The sequence below is a fragment of the Adiantum capillus-veneris genome, chromosome 21, assembly GCF_014529385.1.
Source record: "Adiantum capillus-veneris isolate H3 chromosome 21, ASM1452938v2, whole genome shotgun sequence".
Classification (NCBI taxonomy): domain Eukaryota; kingdom Viridiplantae; phylum Streptophyta; class Polypodiopsida; order Polypodiales; family Pteridaceae; genus Adiantum; species Adiantum capillus-veneris.
In genome coordinates, this window is record NC_140951.1 from 114,197,251 (window position 1) to 114,218,687 (window position 21,437).

At 44.7% G+C, this 21,437-nt stretch overlaps 1 protein-coding gene across 2 annotated transcripts in view; it reads right to left on the minus strand.

Moving 5' to 3' along the window:
• Positions 1-424: 424 nt before the first annotated feature.
• LOC147431569 (uncharacterized) overlaps positions 425-21,437 on the minus strand; it is a 67,709-nt gene continuing 46,696 nt past the window's right edge. The window contains exons 5-7 of one of the 2 annotated variants that reach the window (XM_086494126.1): positions 1,489-1,699; positions 1,111-1,172; positions 756-1,016 (exon numbers count right to left, since the gene is read on the minus strand). In XM_086494126.1, the coding sequence (XP_086350252.1) occupies positions 971-1,016; positions 1,111-1,172; positions 1,489-1,699 (319 nt within the window). In that variant the 3' untranslated portion in view covers positions 756-970. Of the gene's footprint in view, positions 1,173-1,488; positions 1,700-21,437 lie in introns of both variants that reach the window. The other variant, XM_086494125.1, reaches the window with a different exon arrangement.

The window sequence follows — 21,437 nt, forward strand, 5'->3', positions numbered from 1 at the left end:
AATTAAACTATACACTAACCACATACTAATCATGCTAATGCCATGAATGGCACACTAATTCATCCTCCATAATCACTATATGGCAAAAGGTCCCCTTTAGAGGGGACCAAGGGCTCAAATTGAGGGAGGACAAACGACTTTGATCTCTGCTGCATGATCGTGAGGGTAAACCAAGAGTGAGCTAGCGGGCAAAAAATGGCACCGAGCCCCCTCCCCACCCGCCCCGCCCCGCCCCGCCCCAAAACCTGGAATCCACCCATGCTCTAAATGCGACATTTTTGTACAAAACTGTGGGTATAGAGATATTTCTCATAAAATTTCTCAATGTGCACATTTCTCTTAGTTTATCTGAGCTAGGAGCCAGATGAAACCAGATGCAAATATGGTAGCATTGCAAAGTGTGAGCTAAGCATTACCAACGATGGATACATCGAATCATGGAAATTACTTGTAAAAGGGAAAATGCTCCCTTATTTGAACCTCAGCATTCTGATGCGATACATATAATGGAACTGCCCTTTCAGCCATGAATCTCAAAACTGGCTATGCTTTACCCCTGCCTACACGCAGAAGGTTCCCCTCTCTGTTCATAGCAAGAAATAAAAAGGAAAAGGACCCAAAAAAACATTTTGCCCTAATTTTCATGTACATTTTTTTTCGGGGGAGACCAGATCTACTACCTTACATTTATGTGAAACCACGACACTTTATCCCATCCCATCACTTCCCAAAACAAAGCGTGGTAGCTATTTGGAAGCTGACAAGCACTTTCGTGCGGTTCATCTCCCCCATCGATAGTCACCAAGCTTTTTGTACATGGGTGTTTACTTATTCCTAGAAGCCATCTTCTCCAACCTCCATATTCTTCTGGTGGCATTATCGCCCTTCTCCTCCATGTCAGCTCGAAACTTTGGACTCAGCGGTGTGAGTGTGCATGGTGGTGAAGTTGAAACTTCTGCTTCAGATGCCTTCAAAAACTCTTTGATTTTGGGATCATCCGTAAAGCAAAGAATAGCCTGCTTGCAAAGCAATCGAGCGGTTGAAGGGACTACAGGTTTAAAATTTTGTAGTTTTGCATACTCACTCAGCAAATGGAACATATAATCATACACATAGTCCATTGTGAGGTTTCTCCATATAAATTCTTGCCCTGCATTGCCTATTGCCTTGGCCTGAAAACACGACACCAATTACCATCCGATGAACATGAAAAACAGTAAAGTTGATTGCAGAAAGGCTTGTCGTGCATTACTACGCACAGAGCATAGCTAACCTTCATAGGGACCATATTCTATCATCTACAGCTTATCACACTATTTTACTAGGAAGGCAATGGTCTGACGTCATCACAACAGACGTTATTCCAGAGATGAAAAGAAAAGTAGTAATCGAAACTAGTGAATGCAAGAAATTCGCCTGTCAGACATTGCTAGAATAGGCCTGCTACATCTGTAAAAGCTAGACATTGCTAGAGTTGTTTATATATACCTCTGTTGGGTGCTCATTACCCCAATTCACTGCAAATTTGATGGAGGGGCACAAGCGATCTCGTCTAATTGGCCAATAATGTACTGTAGGAATAAGCCCTCTGGTGAAGAATTCGTGATAAGTGGGGATAGCCACAAGTACAGGTGAATCGCACGCAAATATGTATTTGAAGCTCACTGACCATGCGTGCCCTTCAGTGTATATCTTATACCTGGATAGCATCAGAAAAGAGAACGTATACTTAAACAAGAGAAATAGACCAAATTTATGAAATATCACAATATAAAGAAGTGCATAGCAAAAATCATCAATGTCACTAATATTGATACATCCCATCAAACAATCTTCCTAGAATGACATAATTCGTACATCCCTTGGGTTTCCTGCCTAGATCTAGGGAGAGAGAGCTTCTTTGTGGCTGTGACTGACCTTATGAGGTCATTCCCATGTGCATTGGTCTTGGGCAGTGTCCAGGTATTGTCCGGTCTCGTCAGTGTTTACACCACTTACAAAGGGTATCCTGTTTTTAGGCTCGTGACACTGGGCGGTCTCACATTTCCCAGTTTATGGTGTCGTCAAGTATTTTTGTGGGTCAGGCAGCCTGGCTGCACGTCTTTATGGGGGAAGGGGGGCCCCTAGAGAGCAGATGTGCAGAGCCCTTGAAAACCCTCCTGCTTGCAGAGATTGCCCCACAGGGCTTGTCCATTCTCTCTCTCTTCCGTTTTTCTCTCTCCTCCTCTCTCTCTCTTCCGTGCTCCCGTGCCACCACATCTGCTGCTGCACTTTGACATGGTATCATAGCCACTACTTGACGACATCGGCCTTGCATTGTGTTGAGAGGGGGCTGACAGTGCTTTGCTTCAATTTTGTCGTGGAGGACGAGTTTGTAGCTGCATTTTCACAGAAAGAGGGATTTGTCCTTGGATTGACTTCAGACAGCCTATATGCACCTTGCAGAGGAGGTTGGAGATCTCTTTCATGGGAGGTCGCTTTCAACCTTGATCCCTATTTAAGGAGGATTCTCTTGTGACCTTGAAGTATCTTGACCATGGCAGTGGGCACCCAAGAAAAATCTTCTAGAGAGTTCTCGTGGTGGAGACGACACAGTAGATGTTACCTTGGAGAATTTGAGATCTACTCATGATACGGAGTTAAAAGATTTACTCGACACGAAGGTTCCTGTGTTGCTAGTGTTTCCACAAATCACAAGCTAGATGCACCACCGACTACCAAGATTGTAAAGTGCTTATGGAGGCGGTGTTGGAGGCCTATAACCATATGTTGATGGTCAATGACGAGATTCGCTACTAACGACCGTACCCTCTCGTACAAGGAGTAGGAGAAGCTTGAGAAGTATCAACACTCAATAGGATCAGTTGAATGTTAGGATCCGCTCTTCTATATATTCCTAAATCGTAATCGACAGGCTCTTGGACATATTCGGAGTAGGATCAATGCTCAAGAGATCTTGAACCACTTAGAAAAAGTTAACAATTGGATGATGTCTATGAAGAGAGCACACCTAGAGGTACATTTGCAGACTTTGGAGTGTCAGAAGTCCAAGATTACGAAATATCACATTCATTAGATGTACGAGATGTAGCTCATGATTCTAAGGCAAGGAAGCTGATCTCTTCATAAGATATATCATATCGCTATTGTTTTGATGACCCATCTCAAATCGGAGTACTAGTGCTTTTTATTCAGCAACAATTACTGATTTGACTTGGGAGGAGCTTGTTTCCACGATGTTGGCTCAGGTGGACCAGTTATGGAGCTCTGGATTTGAAGGGGACCCTCGAACCTTGATTGGACAGTCATCCAGGATAGCAAAGCAAAAGCAAAAGCAACGAAAGGATGATACTTTTGGATCTGTGGAAGGTCCAAGGAGTAGGTGATTTGCCGCAAGTGTGGTGATCCAGGACATACTCCGAGGAATTGCACGAAGAAGTCTAAGTTGGACAGTGCTGCATCGAATTCTCATGCCAGTAAGGCAGCTAAAGTTAACCCCTTGCTTCCGCTTTCACACACTTTGCCTACCTTCAGCTTCACACCATGAAAGCCAGACTCTCAAAGGCTCGCGGAAGGATAGCACTCTTGCCCACTTTCTTTCTCAGCACCAGGCCCAAGCGGTTGTTCCTACCTCGTTGACAAGGCGTAGAGGACCTATCCAGTGTTTGGAGCACACGAGTCAAAGGTTATACATCTTTGTTATACTCAATCAAGGGATACATGTATGCTACGTTGAGAGCTGAACATAAAGCAGGTTCTGTCAACCTGTTCCCAAAGGAGGCCCAAACAATCTCCTACCTTTCCTGTACATTCCATTTACACAATCTAGCAATACCACATCGGCGACGGTGTGGGGGGCCCTTGAGAGGGTTGGTTGGGACCCCATCGGATGTCATTCTCCTCCTCTCTCTCTTTCTATCTCCCTCTACAAATCTCTACTGCATTCTCATTCCCTCTCTCAAGGAAAGGTAAAAGGAACCAACATTCAACCTAAAAGGAATCACTAACGCAAGGAAAAGAAGTAAAAGATTTGTGGAAGTGTAAAACCTAGATCTTCACCTTTTCAATTCCGTTGCACCTGACATTGGTATCAGAGCTTTGAAGATTTTACGCTAATCCGCTAATCCCCAAAAAGTTTTTTTTCTCTCGTGTTTTTGGTTGTGTTGGCAGCCCTCTCTTGGAACGGTAGGCCTACCATTGCGTGTGAACCATGCGCCTTGAGCATCGGAAAATAGCAACCAATTGTAAACTTATTGCACGCGGGGTGTGCCGACGAGGGGGTAGATAGTCTCCCGAAGATTAATATGTGACCTTCCTTGAACCAAGAGGAGAAATCCTTGCATGGTCAAGACTCATTGCGGTATGGAGACCTCCACCAATGAAGAAGGCGAGCAAGTTCCACCTACGGATCCTCCCATGAGCCCTCCCCCTACCCCTCACTCTTTGCCACCAAATCCCATGGATGCTATGATGAGTATGATGATGGAGATGATGATGCGGCAAGACGAAGCTCGACGACAAGAGTGTTTGGAAGCGGAGGCGAGTCGATTAGAGCATGCGGAAGCGGTGGAGCGAGAGGAACGTTGATTGGCGGCCTAAGCCGAGGCTAGTAGACGGGAGGCACCGAGGCCCGAAGGCAAGAAAGGCAATCCATGCGTGATCTCATCTCCGCCTTGGCGGTGCAATCCGATACCCCTTCTTTGGAGCCCGATTATGAAAAGCTTGCCAAGACCATTGCGGAGGCGACCAATGCTACATAGACGACCAATGAACCAATTCCCGAGAAGATCATGTTTAGTAAGTATGACGGTAAGATGGATGCTATTGTCATTTATTCTTGATTGCATCAATTTACATCCTATGTTGCGGTTGTTTAAAAGTCTGACAATAACAAGGTTCTCCTAGCTTCCATGCATCTCACGGGTGATGCCATCACTTGGAGGGATGAGTGGATAGAGAAGGAGGAAGAGGCCCACAAGGCGACCTGTACCGAGTCTTTCCTTGTTCCCCCTCTCGAGCTTAGTTGAGAGGAGTTTGAGTAGGATCTAAAGACTCGCTTCTTGCCTCCACAGTACCAGAAGCGATTGAAAGAGGATTTTTGGGCTTTGTCTCAACAAGGTAAACCTCTCACGTCGTATGCTAACAGTGTGTCTCAATTAGGTGGACAATTGTGGAAATTGGATGAGGAAAGGCCTTTCTCTTTGGATTGAACCGCTCAATCAAGTTGGATGAGGAAGCCGGTGATCCAAAGTTATTGCAAGACGCTATACACTTAACTCAACTCCAAGAGATGAAGCACAACAAGAGTAAGCTCAAGACGACCTTAGCTAATGGCAACTCTTCCTCTCACGACTTGTCTAAGGACAAGAATTCTGATGAGAATGGTAACAATAAAAAGAACTCTTCCAATTCTTCTCAATCTCAATCAAAGAGCGATAAATTTAAGGATAAGGGTAAAGAAGGAAAATCTGATATGCCTCAACTCACACCTGATGAAAAGATTGCTCAAGGAGTTTTAGATGGTCAATTAACTGAGGAAGAACAGGCATTCTATGCAAAGGAACATAGTTGTTTTCATTGTCATGTAGAAGGTCACATGAAAAGGGAGTGTCCTAAGAAAGAATCTCAAAAGGAAACCTCTATTGCGTCAACTTCTGATGCTACCCCTCAAGTGAATGCTATGAGTGTGGTAGAGCAAGAAGCTAAGCAGGAGGGGACTTTCGAGAAGGATGAAATGTTATTAACATGTTAATGGTGAAAGAGTCATTGACTTATTTGATTTTGAAAGTCCTCAAGATGTCAAAAGTGAATCTCTTGTGAAACATGAACGTCTTCAGACTTCTCCTATCCCCACCCTCCCGATGCAAGGGTTTCCTGAAGGCATGGACGCTTCAATCTTTCAAGAATGTGATGATGTCAAATTGATCATTCAATATATCCAATCCACTCGTCGTTTTGTAGTCTCTAAATTTGCAGGATGTGATATCATTTTGGGCATTAAGTGGTTTCGCAGGTTCAAGCCCATTATCGATTGGGATGAGCTCACGTTTCTCATCAAAGATAATGTGTCGAAGCCCGTCCTCATTCGAGGCGAGAGCGGTATTCCCTCTCTCCCTCTCATCTCTCACGTCCAAGAAAATAGAGAGCTACGTCGAGGAGCCCAAGCGGCGGTCATCTATGTCAACTCAAAATCAAGGAACTTGGGTATTCCTGACACATATAGTGAAGGTTTTGTCAAGGTCAATTCTATACTTCCCCAGAATGCATCATTCCCCTACAGACCATCCCCATCCATTCCCCTACACACCATCCTCATTGACCTATGGACATTGTCTCTGACTAATTGTATAAGCAGGAACACGTAGGTAAAACTTTCTCTCAACCAGATAAAGAGAAGCCAAAACCAGGTGACTTTTTGTTTAGGAGGCTTCGCCCTCCCAAGGTACGGTCTTTTGGTTTACCAGTTTTCTTTGTTCATAAGAAGCCAAACTCATATAAGTTTTGTGAGGATTTCATGGCACTCAAGACAAGGATGGTCAAATTCCGGAAGCAGAGACCTCACATGGCTGTTCCTTTGGAGCGTCTACAAGAGGCACACCGAGTTTCTCCAGTGGACCTATCGAGTTGCCGCCACAAGGGTGGAATTCCGAGGAGCAATCCAAAAGAAGAACCGCCGGAGATCATTGTTCTAGTCAAAATCATCAAGCCGAAGCATTATCCAATGCTTCAATTTCAATTTGGCAATAAGAAGGAAGCAAAGCAGCATTTCCTCAAATTCAAGGATCGAGGGACACATGAAGTGGCTTGGGTGGACGAGGAGTTCTTCACCGACTACCTGAATTTGCTAGCCTCATACAAGGAGGCCATGCGGATTGGTAACCCATACCTCACCTTAAGCAGCAGGGGATGTCATGTGCACATGGCTTTGTGTGCCACCTGGACATGCTTCATCAACTTCCAGAGCCAGCTTTCCCCTTCTTCCTAGATGGGAGTGTCTAGAATCTAGATTTTTAGGAGGATTAGTACCGACAATTTTGTGAGCTTGTTGGCAAGACCTGCATGTCCAAACAAGTCCATTAGGTTAGGTTTTCCAGTTTTGGAACCCTATTGCATAAATGGTTGTACACGCATTGTGACGGATGTTATTACATTGCGGTGGGCATCTGGCATGATGTGCATGTAGTTCTAGGCTAGAGGAATCCAACAAGCCATTCCCCGCGTCGATTGGATTCTCGGGTGGCCAGATGTGTGACAGTTTCACCCAAATTGACACCCCTTGGCCTAACATTTTAATAAATCAATAAAATCAATTTTTATTGATTTATTTGTTGGGTATGGTGGACGGATTGCCCTACCTAAGCCCAAATAAGTTCATAACCAGAAAATCTCACCTATAAAGGGAGCAAGGCATTCAGCATTTTCAGCATAAGTGGCAGAGGAGTCTAGCGCTTGCTAATTGCAGATCAGCCCTCAATGTTTTTCAGCCCAACCAGCTAGCATTTTTAGAAAAGCTCAGCCCTGGCAACTAGCAATTACAGATCAGCACCAGCGCTTGCAATTCTCAGCCCAGCCAGCCAGCGTTTTCAGTTCTCAGCCCTCTCCATCGCCAGAAAGCGGCTCAGCTTTGCTCTCGCAGTTTCTCTGTTGCGGTCCGGTACTTCGGCAGCCCATCGAGCCTCCCCTCGGCCATTTCCTCGCCGGCATCGAGTGCTCCATTGCTGTCCATCATCGGCCTTGTCGAGATCTGTGTTTTCAGCCCTTCATTGCTCTCACATTGGAGTGCAAATCAGCCCCTTGGTGGCCATCCGCAATCCCACATTGAGAAGGATCCAAAGGTGCATCTAATCAGCCCCGGAGGTGCCTCGTCTTGAGGAGTTACCGTGGAGAAAGTCATTATTCGAGTCAGTAGAGTTTGCACTTGAAATATTGCATTGTGTGTACATTCCCTTTATGCAATCTAAATCAAGTACATCGGCAACGATGTGGGGGGCCCTTGAGAGGGTTGGTTGGGACCCCATCGCGTGTCATTCTCCTCCTCTCTCTCTTTCTATCTCCCTCTACACATCTATGTTCCATTCTCTCATTCTCTCAGGGAAAGGTAAAAGGAACCAACATTCCAGCTAAAAGGAATCACTAACGCAAGGAAAAGAAGTAAAAGATTTGTGAAAGTGTAAAGCCTAGATCTTCACCTTTTCAATTCCGCTGCACTTGACAGTGCCCGTCTAGGAGAGCACCACCAACGCATGCTACGAAGGAGATGAGGCAGCCTCGGGTCAATCACTAGGTAACTACTAAAAAGCAGCACCAAAAGAGGGTCCACCAAGGATGACGACAAAACCAGCAGGGTGAATACGACTTAAGAGGGGACACGGCAATATGAGGAAACCATTGGTCCCAAAACTTGAGTGGAGGCTCTCATCCGGCCAAACCCATCAAGTAGCCTTCGTAGGGAATCACCACACTGAAGAGGCCACCACACCCACCCCCGAGAAAAAACAAGAACCAAAATAAAACGAAAAAGACTTGCACCCAGGCACCCACTCCCACTCACACACCCAACCCAAATACGAAAAACACAAAAAGAGAAAAAGAAAGCAAACCAGCACACAGGAACTCACACCCACATCTATCTCATAGGCCAGGAATGGGCAGCAAACACCAAAAAAAAAGTAAAAAATAGGCAGCACACAAATCACTAAAACCAACAACAAAGGAAGGAAAAAGGGTAAAGGGGAGGAGAAGGGAGGAAAAAGGTAATGGAACCTTTCAAAGGGCAACAGAGGGAAGAGGCCAACGAAGAGTTGAAGGCGAAGCGGTCCTCGAAGGCGCCAGCGGAAGCGCCACCGAGCCCAGCAACAACAACACGAGCGTTTGCGGCAAACCAGTAAAGGGGGGCAGCACCGGGGCAACAAGCAGTAGCACACGGTGGCGGTGGGGTTAGGCACAAACAACATGGCGCGCCCAACAACGGCAAAACCAACGCTTCATCATCAAGCTCGCTCTCTCTCTCTCTCTCTCTCTCTCTCTCTCTCTCTCTCTCTCTCTCTCTCTCTCTCTCTCTCTCTCTCTCTCTCTCTCAGCTATAGAGTTGCCAGTTGGGGAGATCGAGACGACCATGACTGAGAAGGGGAGCGACGCAGCACCGACGAAGATTGCGGCAGAGGATCCACAGGATTCTAGCACGACACCTAGAGTGTCGATTAGGATAGACTTCATGCTAGTGCTATATTGTATCATGGTGACACTTATCCCCATTTTGTACCTTTGTGGCATTATACCATTGCTCAGCTTACCAGCCACCCATAGGAGTCGGTAGCACTCCTATCTCAGTTTCTAGTTTCTAGTTTTCTTTGTTTGTACCCAGACTTGGTACTAGACTCACCACTGTAATCAGTTTGGTCTCATAGGTCATTTTGGCCTTTTGTAGACGTTAATATATCATTTCATTTCTCTCATGAAAACATGCCCAAGGAGGAGGCAAGTCCCTCGAGCAAATAGGAACGCGCGATTTGGGGGGGGGGGGTTGGCATAGGTGAACTAACAAGCAAAGCCGATGTTGTACTTCTTGTTGAAACTTGGGAGCATGAAGCACAAAGGATTGGATTACAATGTACATTCATTGAAGTGGTCAAAGAATCGCAAGCAACGAAGAGGGCAAGGAGGGGTAGCATGTATGATTAAGAAAGGATTGGAAGATTTTATATCAATTGTGAAAGATGACAAGCACAAACGTTACGTATGACTGAAAATTATGACACCAAAAAGAGCGCCCATTTTAGTAGCCGGTTGCTACATTCCTCATCATGATTCCCCCTTTTATGCTTGCATGGATAGAGATCAGCCATTTGTTGATTTAGAGAAGTACATTGCTTATTTCAAAGGCAAAGGTGATGTTATTGTCTTTGGGGATATGAATGCCCACACAAACACATTGCAACATGATACTCAATAATTTGATATGCCATACATTCACGGGAGTTGAGGAAGTTCACCTATATGATCGTACTTCAATGGACGAGAAAAAGCCGGATCACTATGGAAAGTTACTTTTAACAAGTGCAATAGCACGGGTATGCTCATTGCCAATGGTGTATCTTTATGAAGTGGAACCGGTGGATTTACATGTAGAAAACACAATGGGAATAGTGTGATTGACTAAATGCTATTGTCCGAAGCCGTCATGTATCGCATTGTCACAGGACGCGCACCACGTGCCGATAGAAAAGAACAGATTGAACAGACTTTTAGCACTTCATTAACAATTGAACTGAGAGAGAGAGAGAGAGAGAGAGAGAGAGAGAGAGAGATGACACGCAACACGGAGTGGCGGAATTCCACCCCAGAGAGTATTGGCCCCAAACCTTGGCGCCCCTTTCGGTATTTCTTTATATTGCATCGACCTAGTACAAGCCGGTACTCCAGAGTCTGCACCTTCTTTAGGAAGCATGCCAGAGAATGAGCCCTTAGCACATATTTAAAGGCCCTTCGCCTATGAAAAGCAGTTTATATGAAAAGCCTTCAAACTCAAAAGCTCTTGGTCCAAAAGCAATGCCAAAAAGCTGCCAGCATAAATCACGGAAATCCGTACAGCCTGCCACGTCATCAGCCATCGTAATTTTTGGAAATCTGCAAGCTTTATCCTGTGTGTGTGGGTCTTGCTTTATTTTGATCCTTTATGTCACTTGGGGCCCCATCGGAAGGGGTCCCCATAAGTTGATAGGACTTCTTCTTCTGTTACTTGTTCTTCTTAGGGTTTAGGCCCCTCGGCCGACATCTGCAAGTCGGCTTTCTTCTTCAGGGCTTTGACACGTCAACAATTTGTGACATCTCCCCTTCTTGAAAGAGAGTAATCGTCCGCGATTACAGCATACTTGCAAAACAACTCAAGTTAGCTCAAAAAAAAAATTCGAGGGTCATTTCGAGGAACATTCAGAGGGACAATTAGTTTGCTCTTTTTGTTAAGGAGTTAGCTTCTTCTTTCGGCTCTTTTGATCAAGGAGTTAGCTTCTCCTTTCATCCAGATCGGAACTCTCAATATTCCGGCGTAGTAAAATTAGCCATCACACGAGACCGTACTGATCTTCCACGGGTGTCTTGATGCACTAAAATTACATACCCAAGCAATCTCATCCAATTAGGAATATTCAGTGGTTGGTACATCACAATGCAACACAAATGCTCACATATGCATGTTACAAGACATAGAAACAGAAAGTCGCCAATGAACACTCACCCCCCAAATAACCATCCAGGTCAACGACTCACTCATCACTCCTCTCGCAAATAACCTAAAAAGGTCCGAGCCATGAGATATAGTCCTTTTACAACCAAACGCCCCACAGACCGTAGCCTGCGTTGTTTGGAGGTGCTGAGAGTAGCCACTGCTCAGACTTCTTAATACTGCCCGCGTAAATAACCATATAGGTCCGGGCCATGAGTAAAAACAACACTTTTCAATCATTCAATACTCCCCCCGCAAATAACCACAAGGGTCCTGGCCATGTATGAACAAGCATTCTCAAACATCATTTCTCTGTACTCCACCCGCGAGTAAAATGACCAATCATTGAAACCAGTATTAAAGCCAGAGTCAAACATTTCAAATCGGCACCAAGACAAGTTGAAAACAGATACCATCCGTTCCAAACAGGATCACCAAACAAGTTCTCAAACAGATTTCAAACTTAAAAAGCAATCTCGACATCAGTCAAGCTCGAAAAGTCGATTGACTTTCCATCCTGAAACCTGCACCAAAAATTAGGGTTAGGTTCCTTCCATAAGGTCGTAGCTGAGCACAACATGGTCCATCAGCTCTTGGAGAGACAATGTTTCTTTGGCGGCGATGATAGAACAACAATCGCACTGGACCTCCAAGGTAATCTGATTGTGAAGAGACATCTACTGGGAGATGATGAGAAACTTCAAGTTATAATCTGCTAGGGTTTCCATGGCAAGCATTTCAGGATATCCCACTCTGCCAGAAGTTGCACTCCGAAGGAAGATGTCAGGAACCATATAACTTCGGGCAAAAATTTTCTTGAAAGCTTACCAAGTACTTGGAGTATGCTGCTCGGTAGCTACCAACATCTGCATGGCACTGCCTTTGAGAAAAACAACAGCTCGAAACAAATCTTGGATCCTTCTCTTGCAAGTGATCTTAATTGCTTAAGCCCTGTAAGAAATGAGCGGTGAAGACGGGAGCGTGCCCGATGCGCGATGAAGTAAGGGTGGGAGTGGCTAGTAAGTCCGGGGTCGAAGCACAAACCTAAAATTCCCAACTCCTTGGTAGGACCGGTATGCTTTCAGAAAAGCACACGCCTGATACTCTGATACCACTGTCAGAGGACGGGCACAACGTGCCGATAGAAAAGAACAGACTAAACAGACTTTTACCACTTCATTAACAATTGAACTGAGAGAGAGAGAGAGATAGAGAGAGAGAGAGAGAGAGAGAGAGAGAGAGAGAGAGAGAGAGAGAGAGAGAGACGACACGAGACACGAAGTGGCGGAATTCCACCCCAGAGATATTGGCCCCAAACCTTGGCACCCTTTCGGTATTTTCTTTATATTGCATCAACCCACTATAAGCTAGTACTCCAGACTCTGCACCTTCTTCAGGAAGCATGCCAGAGAATGAGCCCTTAGCACATATTTAAAGGCCCTTGGCCTATGAAAAGCAGTTTACATGAAAAGCCTTCAAACTCAAAAGCTCCTGGTCCAAAAGCAATGCCAAAAAGCTACAAGCGTAAATCACGGAAATCCGTACAGCTTACCACGTCATCAAACAACGCAAAACGCGAAAATCCATACAGCTTGCCACGTCATCAGCCAATGTAATTTTTGAAAATCTACAAGCTTTTCCTCTGCCACGTCATTAGCCAATGTAATTTTTGAAAATCTGCAAGCTTTTCCTCTGTGTGTGGGTCCTACTTTATTTGGATCCTTTATGTCACTTGGGGCCCCATCGGACGGGGTCACCATAAGTTGGTAGGACTTCTTCTTCTGTTACTTGTTCTTTTTAGGGTTTAGGCCCCTCAGCCGACATCTGCAAGTTGGCTCCCTTCTTCAGAGCTTTGACACGTCAACAATTTGTGACACGCATAAAGAGTTGTACGCTTAGCCGATGGATCCCGGAATCAAACCATCGTACCTTATGTATTGACCTTTACCTATGGAGAAACAACCAAGCATGAAAATCTCAACCAAAGGGAAGAGAAGTTAGCTCTTTGTATGGATTTCAAACGGGCACCAATGTATATTGAATGGTTAAGCAAAAGTTATGAATAACAAAGCTTGAATATGACACACCACTGGATCCCGGAATCAGACTATCATACCTTTATGTATTGACCTTTACCTATGGAGAAACAACCAAGCATGAAAATCTCAACCAAAGGGAAGAGAAGTTATCTCTTTGTATGGATTTCAAACGGGCACCAATGTATATTGAATGGTTAAGCAAAAGTTATGAATAACAAAGCTTGAATATGACACATTACTGGAAACTAAATGGGAAGCTTAAGAATGTTATCCATAAAGCATGTCCATGGTATCAACAAATGTAGATCACGCAAAAGGTGGTTTGATAAAGAATGTCAAGATGCTCGAAAGTCCTTCATAAAGCTAGATGCAACTATGGACAAAGATAACTGTCAAAGTCATTTGCATACATACAAGGCATTGATTCAAAAGAGTAGAACATGGAAAGTCAAGCATCAATTTTTTCATGCCCAAGAGAAGGCACGCGCATGTGGAAGATTTTGGAGAAACTTGAAGGGCAAGTGGGTTGAGAGTTTTGGTAACTTGAGTCTTATGGATATATACATGCATTGTAGGCAGCTATATGAGCAACCAAATGCTGGGAAATATCGAACCTTGCACAGCATGGGGCAAAGAGCGAGACCAGGAAGCCCTCATCTTTCTTTGATGGAGGAGTCAAGGCCAACTTCTTTTCACTTGAATTGGCAGCTCGACTTGGAATTACGCCCGACACGCTAAGGCCACAGGCAAAGGTAGTTCTAGCGGCACCCGGACGAGATGTTGTCATTACACCGATCATTGGCAAATTTTGTTTGCAATGTCAGGGTGTTTAGGGCACGAGGACTTTTATATCATGCCTTTGGAAGGGTGTGATGTCCTCCGAGGAATCCCTTGGTACCACAAGAACAACGCCGTGGTTGACTATCGGGCTAAGAAAGCGACTTTGACGAATGAGAAGGGCAAATAGATTATACTCGATGACGATTGAAGGCGAGTCCATCCCACTTGATGAAATCCAGTTTCTTTTACTCGATGACAATTGAAGATCGAATATGTTTGACCTTGAAAAGGAACGACAAGATTTTCTGCAAACTTAGGCTGACTATTTCTCTGAGGGCGTACCAGGCGAGTTGCATCCTTCACGTTGATTGATTCTCAGGTAGTACACCACCGAACCGGCCACTTTACAGAGTTACAGGAGGTGAAAATAAAGAAACAATGAACCAGAATAGATTCCACATTGCAAGGATCAATGATATACTCGACAGACTTCAAGGTTCTACTTGCCGAATTGATCTGAAGAGTGATTATCATCAGATCTGAATTTCTCCCGGAGATGTCTACAAGACGGCTTTCAGGACGACTTTTGGGATTTTCAGAGAGTTTTATAGGCACTGAGGAAGCATAAATTGGTTATAAATGTGAAAAAGAGCGAATTTTTTTCTTCCCTGAGATACACTTTTGGGGACATATCGTCTTCAGCAATAGGAGTAAAGTTGGACCTGGCCAAAATTGAGACTATCCGTTATTGGCATGATTTGAAGTGTCACGTGACACATCCCAACCCTATGTGTCCGTGGACAAGCTACACCACAACAGGGTTCAGTCAGTCCAATCAGTTTAGAATAGCAGTGATCTGGCACTTTTGTGAGTCTATTCGTAGACCGTGCATGCCCAGTCACTTAGCATAGATGCATATCCTCCGGTTGCACACAACATGATCATCGGAATTCCCATCAGAATCCATTAGCATCAGTTAGGGGAATTTTCAAGTGCATTTAGCCTATTTTCCTATTTATTGGGATTTTCACTTATTATTTTTAAGTGACTTTCCTACAAAAGTAGGTAGGGCAATTTTGCTAAGTTTCTATATAAGCAAACCCAAGTTAGCACTAAATGGCAGAAGAGGCAGCAGGAGCTCCCTGCTCAACAGGCAACTTCTCAGCAGTACCCCCCGCCACAGTAGACCATCGCCGTACCTTCCCATTCCTTGGCGTTTCCCTTCACAGAAGCCATCGCCATCAACTTCCTGTGCTTGGCGATTTCAGCCTCTCCCCACAGCCAGCCCTGGCGTTTCCACTAACGCTAGAGCATCAGCCATCTCAGCGTTTCCTTCAGCTCTCACTAACACTAGGGGAGGACAGCAAAAGCATCAACTTTTTGCTAGCGTTTTTGCAGCAGGTCAGTGTTTTAGTTTCAGCCATAACCCACAGCAGATCCTCGCAGTTTTCAGCCATGGCACAGTAGCAGATTCCCCCCAAGAAGGTTGCAGATTGCTCCCCCATTTTCAGCCATCAAAACGCAGCCAAAACAGTCTTGAAACAGTCCAAGAAATTCAGCATCTAGAAGATCTCAGATTTCAGCCCAAGTCGTCGTCGTCATCGCCGTCGTCGTCATCGGCATAGTCCCATTGCATTAGTCCATTGCATACGCATTGTACACCTTTGTGCAATCAAAGTAGACCACTCTCGCCGACGAGAGTGGGGCCTTCGGAGGAGGGTTTTACAGCCTCTCGGGCGTCGTATCTCTTCTCTATCCTTCTCTCAGTCTCATTCACTTGCACGCACAATCCACTCACTTTGTTCGTGACCACAGCACTCTACAAGACGGTAAGCTCTCTCTTTCCCTAAAGAACTAAAAGGAACCTTGAGCAATAAAGATCACTAATCTTGAGAAAATACCACATTCATTCCGCTGCATCTAACATGAAGAATGTTCATGAGGTTCGAAGCTTATCTAGGCTTGTGCTCATATTATCGGTGGTTCATTTGGAAATTTGTAGAGATAGTTTCTCCTTTGCATATGCTGACTCAGAAAGGAGTTCCTTTTATGTGGGACCGAAAGGTTGCAGTCTTTGAGACTCTCAACGAAAAGTAGACTACTGGACTCGTGTTGGCCTTACCAGACTTTCCAAAACCATTCGAAATTTATTGTGATGCTTATGGTCGCACCAATCTTGATGCAAGAAGGCCATGTAATTGCTTATGAGAGCACGATGTTTTTACGTCTTGAAATGGTTGCACAAATATATGAAAAAGAGCTATTTGGCAATGATCCATACTCTTACTCAGTGGCGACACTAGTTACTCGGAGCTGATTATACAATCCTTATGGATCATCAGAGTTTACGCTACTTCTTGTCACAGAAGTAGCTATCGAAAAAGCAGATGTGATGGGCTACCCTCCTGTCAAGTTCACTTCCAGATTGTCCATGTTCAAGGGACAGAAGAGTTTAGTGGCAGATGCGTTGTCTCAGACACCCTTGGTTCTGGCTATTTCCGCTATTCATCATCGAAGCTTGGAGGATATGGTAGATCAGTACACCATAGATCTTGACTTTGCACACATCTTTCATCAGATACAAAGTGGGGAGACACTTGCAAGCTATTCCATGCGGGATTGATATTTGATGCAGAAAACGATGTTGTGTATTACAGAGCCCTTCAAGGAAAAGGTCTTGACCGAGTGCCATTGTCCACCTTTTACAGGCCACCGTGGCATAGATACCACCTTGAAGGGTGTGGAGCGTTACTTCTACTGACCGAGGCTTAAAAAAGGATGTGAATGACTTTGTTCGCAATTGTTTAGTATGCCAAAATGTCAAGTTTGACAGGCATAATGCACACGGACTCTTACAGCCTTTACCCATCCCACCCGCCCCTAAGAAAGCATTCCTATGGATTTCATCATCATCTCGCCAAGACTCAAAGACGGCATGATGGCTTTTCAACAGTCATCAACATATTCAATGAGCGGACTACCTTCTTTATGGTATAGAAGACAGTTAAGCCCGATCATTTGGCAAAACCATTTGTTTCATTGATTTTCCGAATATATCACATGCCTTAGTCCATTGCTTGGATAGGGATCCTCGGTTGACTAGTTTGTTTTGGAGGGCAATCTGGGAGAACATTGGCACGCAGTTGCAGTTCTCGTCCTTGTTCCACCCGAAGACAGATGGGCAATTTGAGATAGCGAATTCAATGGTTTTGAATTTGTTGAAGTCTTATTTTTCGGATCAAAAAAATTAATGGGAAAAGTTTTTGCGCTTGGTGGATTTTGCCTACAACAACACACGAGGAAGGCGCCATTTGAAGTATTCGAGGATGCTAAGAAGGTTCTTCAATTTCTAAGCACCTAAGACAAGATTCTTTTAAAGTAGATTTTTGAAACAAAGTCTAGAAGGCATGGAAGGCCATCTAGCCATTCAAAGGAGGAGAGCTCGTCCTCTTTTGACAAAGACCGGATCAACAAGAAACCGAGGAGCTCAAGGAAGGGAGTCAAGCCGTCAGGCGAGCCCTTGAGTTTGTACAACAATTTGACTCGCCTTCTCCGAAGAGCGGTTCTCAAAACATTCCAGGGAGCAAAAGGCGACATCTTACTTGAAAGGAACGGTGCAGGCATGGTGATCTACTCTGTAGTTACGCAGAGAAACACATACAACGTGGTTAAAATTCTATTTCTTTTTCACGTCAACTTAGATATTAGATGAACAACTTGGCATCACTTGAAAACGATTGAGAAAGATACATTGGATGACTACTGAGAGAGGTTTTGGGATACTTGTTTGCCAGTGTCTTCGTTTCGAAAGATTACTTTGAAAGACAGATTGAGCGGTTTTGTTGTGGTTCGCTAAAGAGATTCAAGACTATGCTTTAAATCAGAAGTTTGACTCCATTCAATTTGACTCCATTCGGGGACTTATGGGACATGACTAAGCAACAATTTCGCATGCATGCCGGCTCATTGACTTATGCAATGGACAGGATAGTATCCACCTCAAAAAGGCAAGAGTCTGCCAGTGAAGAGAATGAATCAAGGGAACCGGATGACATCTGATCACCGGATTCTGCAGAATCAGAGGGTTCCGATGAACCAAGGGAACCAGATGCAAGTTCATCAAAGGATTCCAAAGAAAGAGGAATCAGATGATAGTGTGTCTTAGGGTTCCGATGATTGACAACAATGGACAGGGGAAGCGAAAGACGTTACCCACAGGTCCGAGGGCACAAGGAAAGAAAGGGAAAAGGGAATCAGCTGGTAGATCAAAACATTCCCCAAACCCGGGATAAGATTTTTGAAGCAGATTAGTATGATCTAGATCTGAATATTGCTTTTGCCAAGGTGCACGAGGCTCTTGAGAAGTCTCAAGCACGGCTTCAGAAGGCAGCCAACACGATTCGACGTGATGTGTAGCTGAAGCAAAATGATTTGGGTGCTCTTACAGTTTGAGAAGGCACGCCTTAGGAAACGAAAGAAAGAAAGAAAGAACGAAAGAATAAGATGATGATCACTTTGGAGCAGTGATAGCTCCCAAATGAACCTGAAGTGAAAGAGAGCGAGGAGATACTCATTCCAGAACAGATACTCGCTTTCCACGACAGGAAAGAGAAAGGTAAAGTGAACGGTGGTTCTTAGTTAAGAACCATCGGACATTGAATGCGAAATGAATGGAGGAGGACCTAGCAAATACTCCTCAGATTTGGAACTTTACCTCGACGCTTTTGGTCTAGCAGTGGCTATTCCAAGAGTTCCCACAGATCAACAGGTTGAATCTGGTGCAGGCAGGACTGCATAAGAGGGAAGTTACTCCACTCCTTTGTCACAGATTATCTAGATGGAATAAAGCCACCGATTTCCCTTTGGGTTTCAGGGATACCGATGGGTTGATAGTATTCTGCTGAATGACTTTATGAGAGAAGTACTTCGAAATGAGATCCCCGAAAAAGATTTCTCGCACACGACAATGCTTGAGTCGAAAATCTCTATAGGCATGATCGCAATATGGGATTAGTTAATCGGACATCAGTGAGGTCCGGGATGGACCTAGATGCAATTACTAAATACGTTGCTGGCAATCATGGTCTCAGATTTGGAATGAATTTCTATCTGATGTGATCTGATTGTGATCAGAATGTGAGGTCATGTGATGTGACTGTCGTCTTTGCACAAGTGCTGGATTTGTGTCGTCTATTGCATCGCTACTTAGAGTCAATGTTTGTTGAAATGGTTTATGGCCTTTGTCTATTTTGCAGGTGTAATCAAGGGCGATTACAATTCTTTCAAGAGGGAGATATGTCAGAAAATGATGACGTGGCATGACCACCCGGGGACAGGACAACTGTACTGACAGATGCTGACGTGGCACAACTGTACGGACTGTCCGCAAAATGCGTTGACAGGCAGATGACGCAGCAGCTGTACGGACGCCCGCAATTAGCGCTGATAGCCTGCTGGCGTGGCAAATTGTATGGAATTCCAAAAATTGCGCTGATGCTTTTCTTGGCAGTTTTTGGAGCCAGTTGCTTTTTGGACTCAACTGCTTTTGAGTTTAATTGCTTTGGGGCTCTGCTTTGGGCATCCCTTTTAAATTTATAAGAGCCCTTGGGGCCTCACTCTGCAGGGCATCTGGACGCAAGTCTGAGAGCAAAGGTCCCTCACGAGTTGTACTTTGCAATGAAGCCAGAGGATACAGAGAGAGAGAGATAGAGTGAGAAGATCGACATAGTACTAGGGACCAGAAGATGGGTTGGTCCCCCCCCATAATAGTATCTTCATTACTGAGGAGAAGTCTATACAAGCACTTGAACCGAACGTATTACTACGTTCGTACTAGAATAAGACTTGATGGTGCCCGAAAGCCTTAGCTTCCTATTCCTAGGGCAAAACCCTATTCCAAGGAACTTCCATTCCTTATTCCAAATTCTCCAGAATCAATGTTCTCGCCTCTGGATCTCAACTTCCAGACTCGGGGCATGACATCCCTGCAACTCTTTTCCGACTCTGTTTTCCAGAGTCCTCTTCCTGCAGAATAATTTTGCTTTCCTGGACACGAAGTCCTTCCCTTGGGAATTTTAACTTCCGGATCACATCTCGAGAGTCTACCACTCTCGTATCCATGGATCTACTTCCCAAACTCGGGTACGAAACCCTTGGGCTGATCTGGCTCTAGTTCCTCAAAGCGCTTTCTCCTGCAGAGGCTCATGCCTTCCTCTACTCCTACTCCCTCACTAAGAGGAAGAACACGTGCAAACAAATACTTAGAGATCATAACATGAAAATCGTTACCTTCAAAGTCTCGACGCTCGAAACGCAACTCGGTTCTCAAAAATCAATTCTCCAAAAGAGATCTCTACATAGATAATCCTCTCTTCCAATCCTGCACACGAAAGAGGTGTGTTCTCAGGTTCCTTCTCTTAAATCAGCCCCCTCTACGACGGTTATGGGCTGAAAAAACAGAGAAAAGCAGCAGCTTGTCACGATGGAAACACGCTCCGTAGGCACTTCTTCGCGAGGGAACTTGCGCACTGGGTCTTGGCGACATCTGGTACACTTGGGAAGCCATGGGCATCACCGGCAACGTCTTCTTTGCGGATGAAATCTGCAGCAGCATCTCCTCCTTTCGAAAATTTGTCTTCCCTATGGGAGAGGGCGTGTGATGCTTTTATAGCTCCCTGGCCACGGCAAAGATAGCAGAGCATTAGCTGCTCGCGTAGAAATTGCGAGCGTTTTTTGTTTTTGTTTTCTTTTTCCTTTTTTTTTTTTTTTTTGGGCTCTTCTGCCTGAAAAAGAGAGAGAAAAATTGCTAGCTGGTTTACACTGCTTTATTTAATCATAAGCTGCCCACTTATTAAGTGGACGTCCGGTCACCTTTAAAATGGTCTGAATCTGCCCAAAAACTCAATAAAACCTTATAAGTTAAAAACAAAACTTTCACAACACTCCCCAGCGCCCCTGGATGCACTCACATGCACAATTGCAATGCAGACATAGACTTCCTTGTAGGAAAGTATTTGCTTTTCCCGAAAAGCAATCCGATTTCTCAAAAAGCATCCGTTTTTCCTCAAAGTTTCCTCTGAACCCATCTTCATTCATGTGCTTGCTTTTCCTTGTGCACAATTCTTACACAGTTCGGAAATTCCTCCTAACTATAGATATTCCCTTTCTGATGCACCCGTCACCCACCTTGTGACGCATCAGGAATACCCATCACCTAGTCCTTTCCTAGTGGAACTTACGGTACATTCTCCATTGCAATGCTCTATGGCACCCATCCTATGATGCATCAAAGATATTCGTTCCCGGATGGTCCGATACTTCCTCCTGATGCTCCCTGTCACCCATCCAATGTGACGCATCAGAAGTACCCGTTTCTGGTGGCCTTACAGATATTCCCT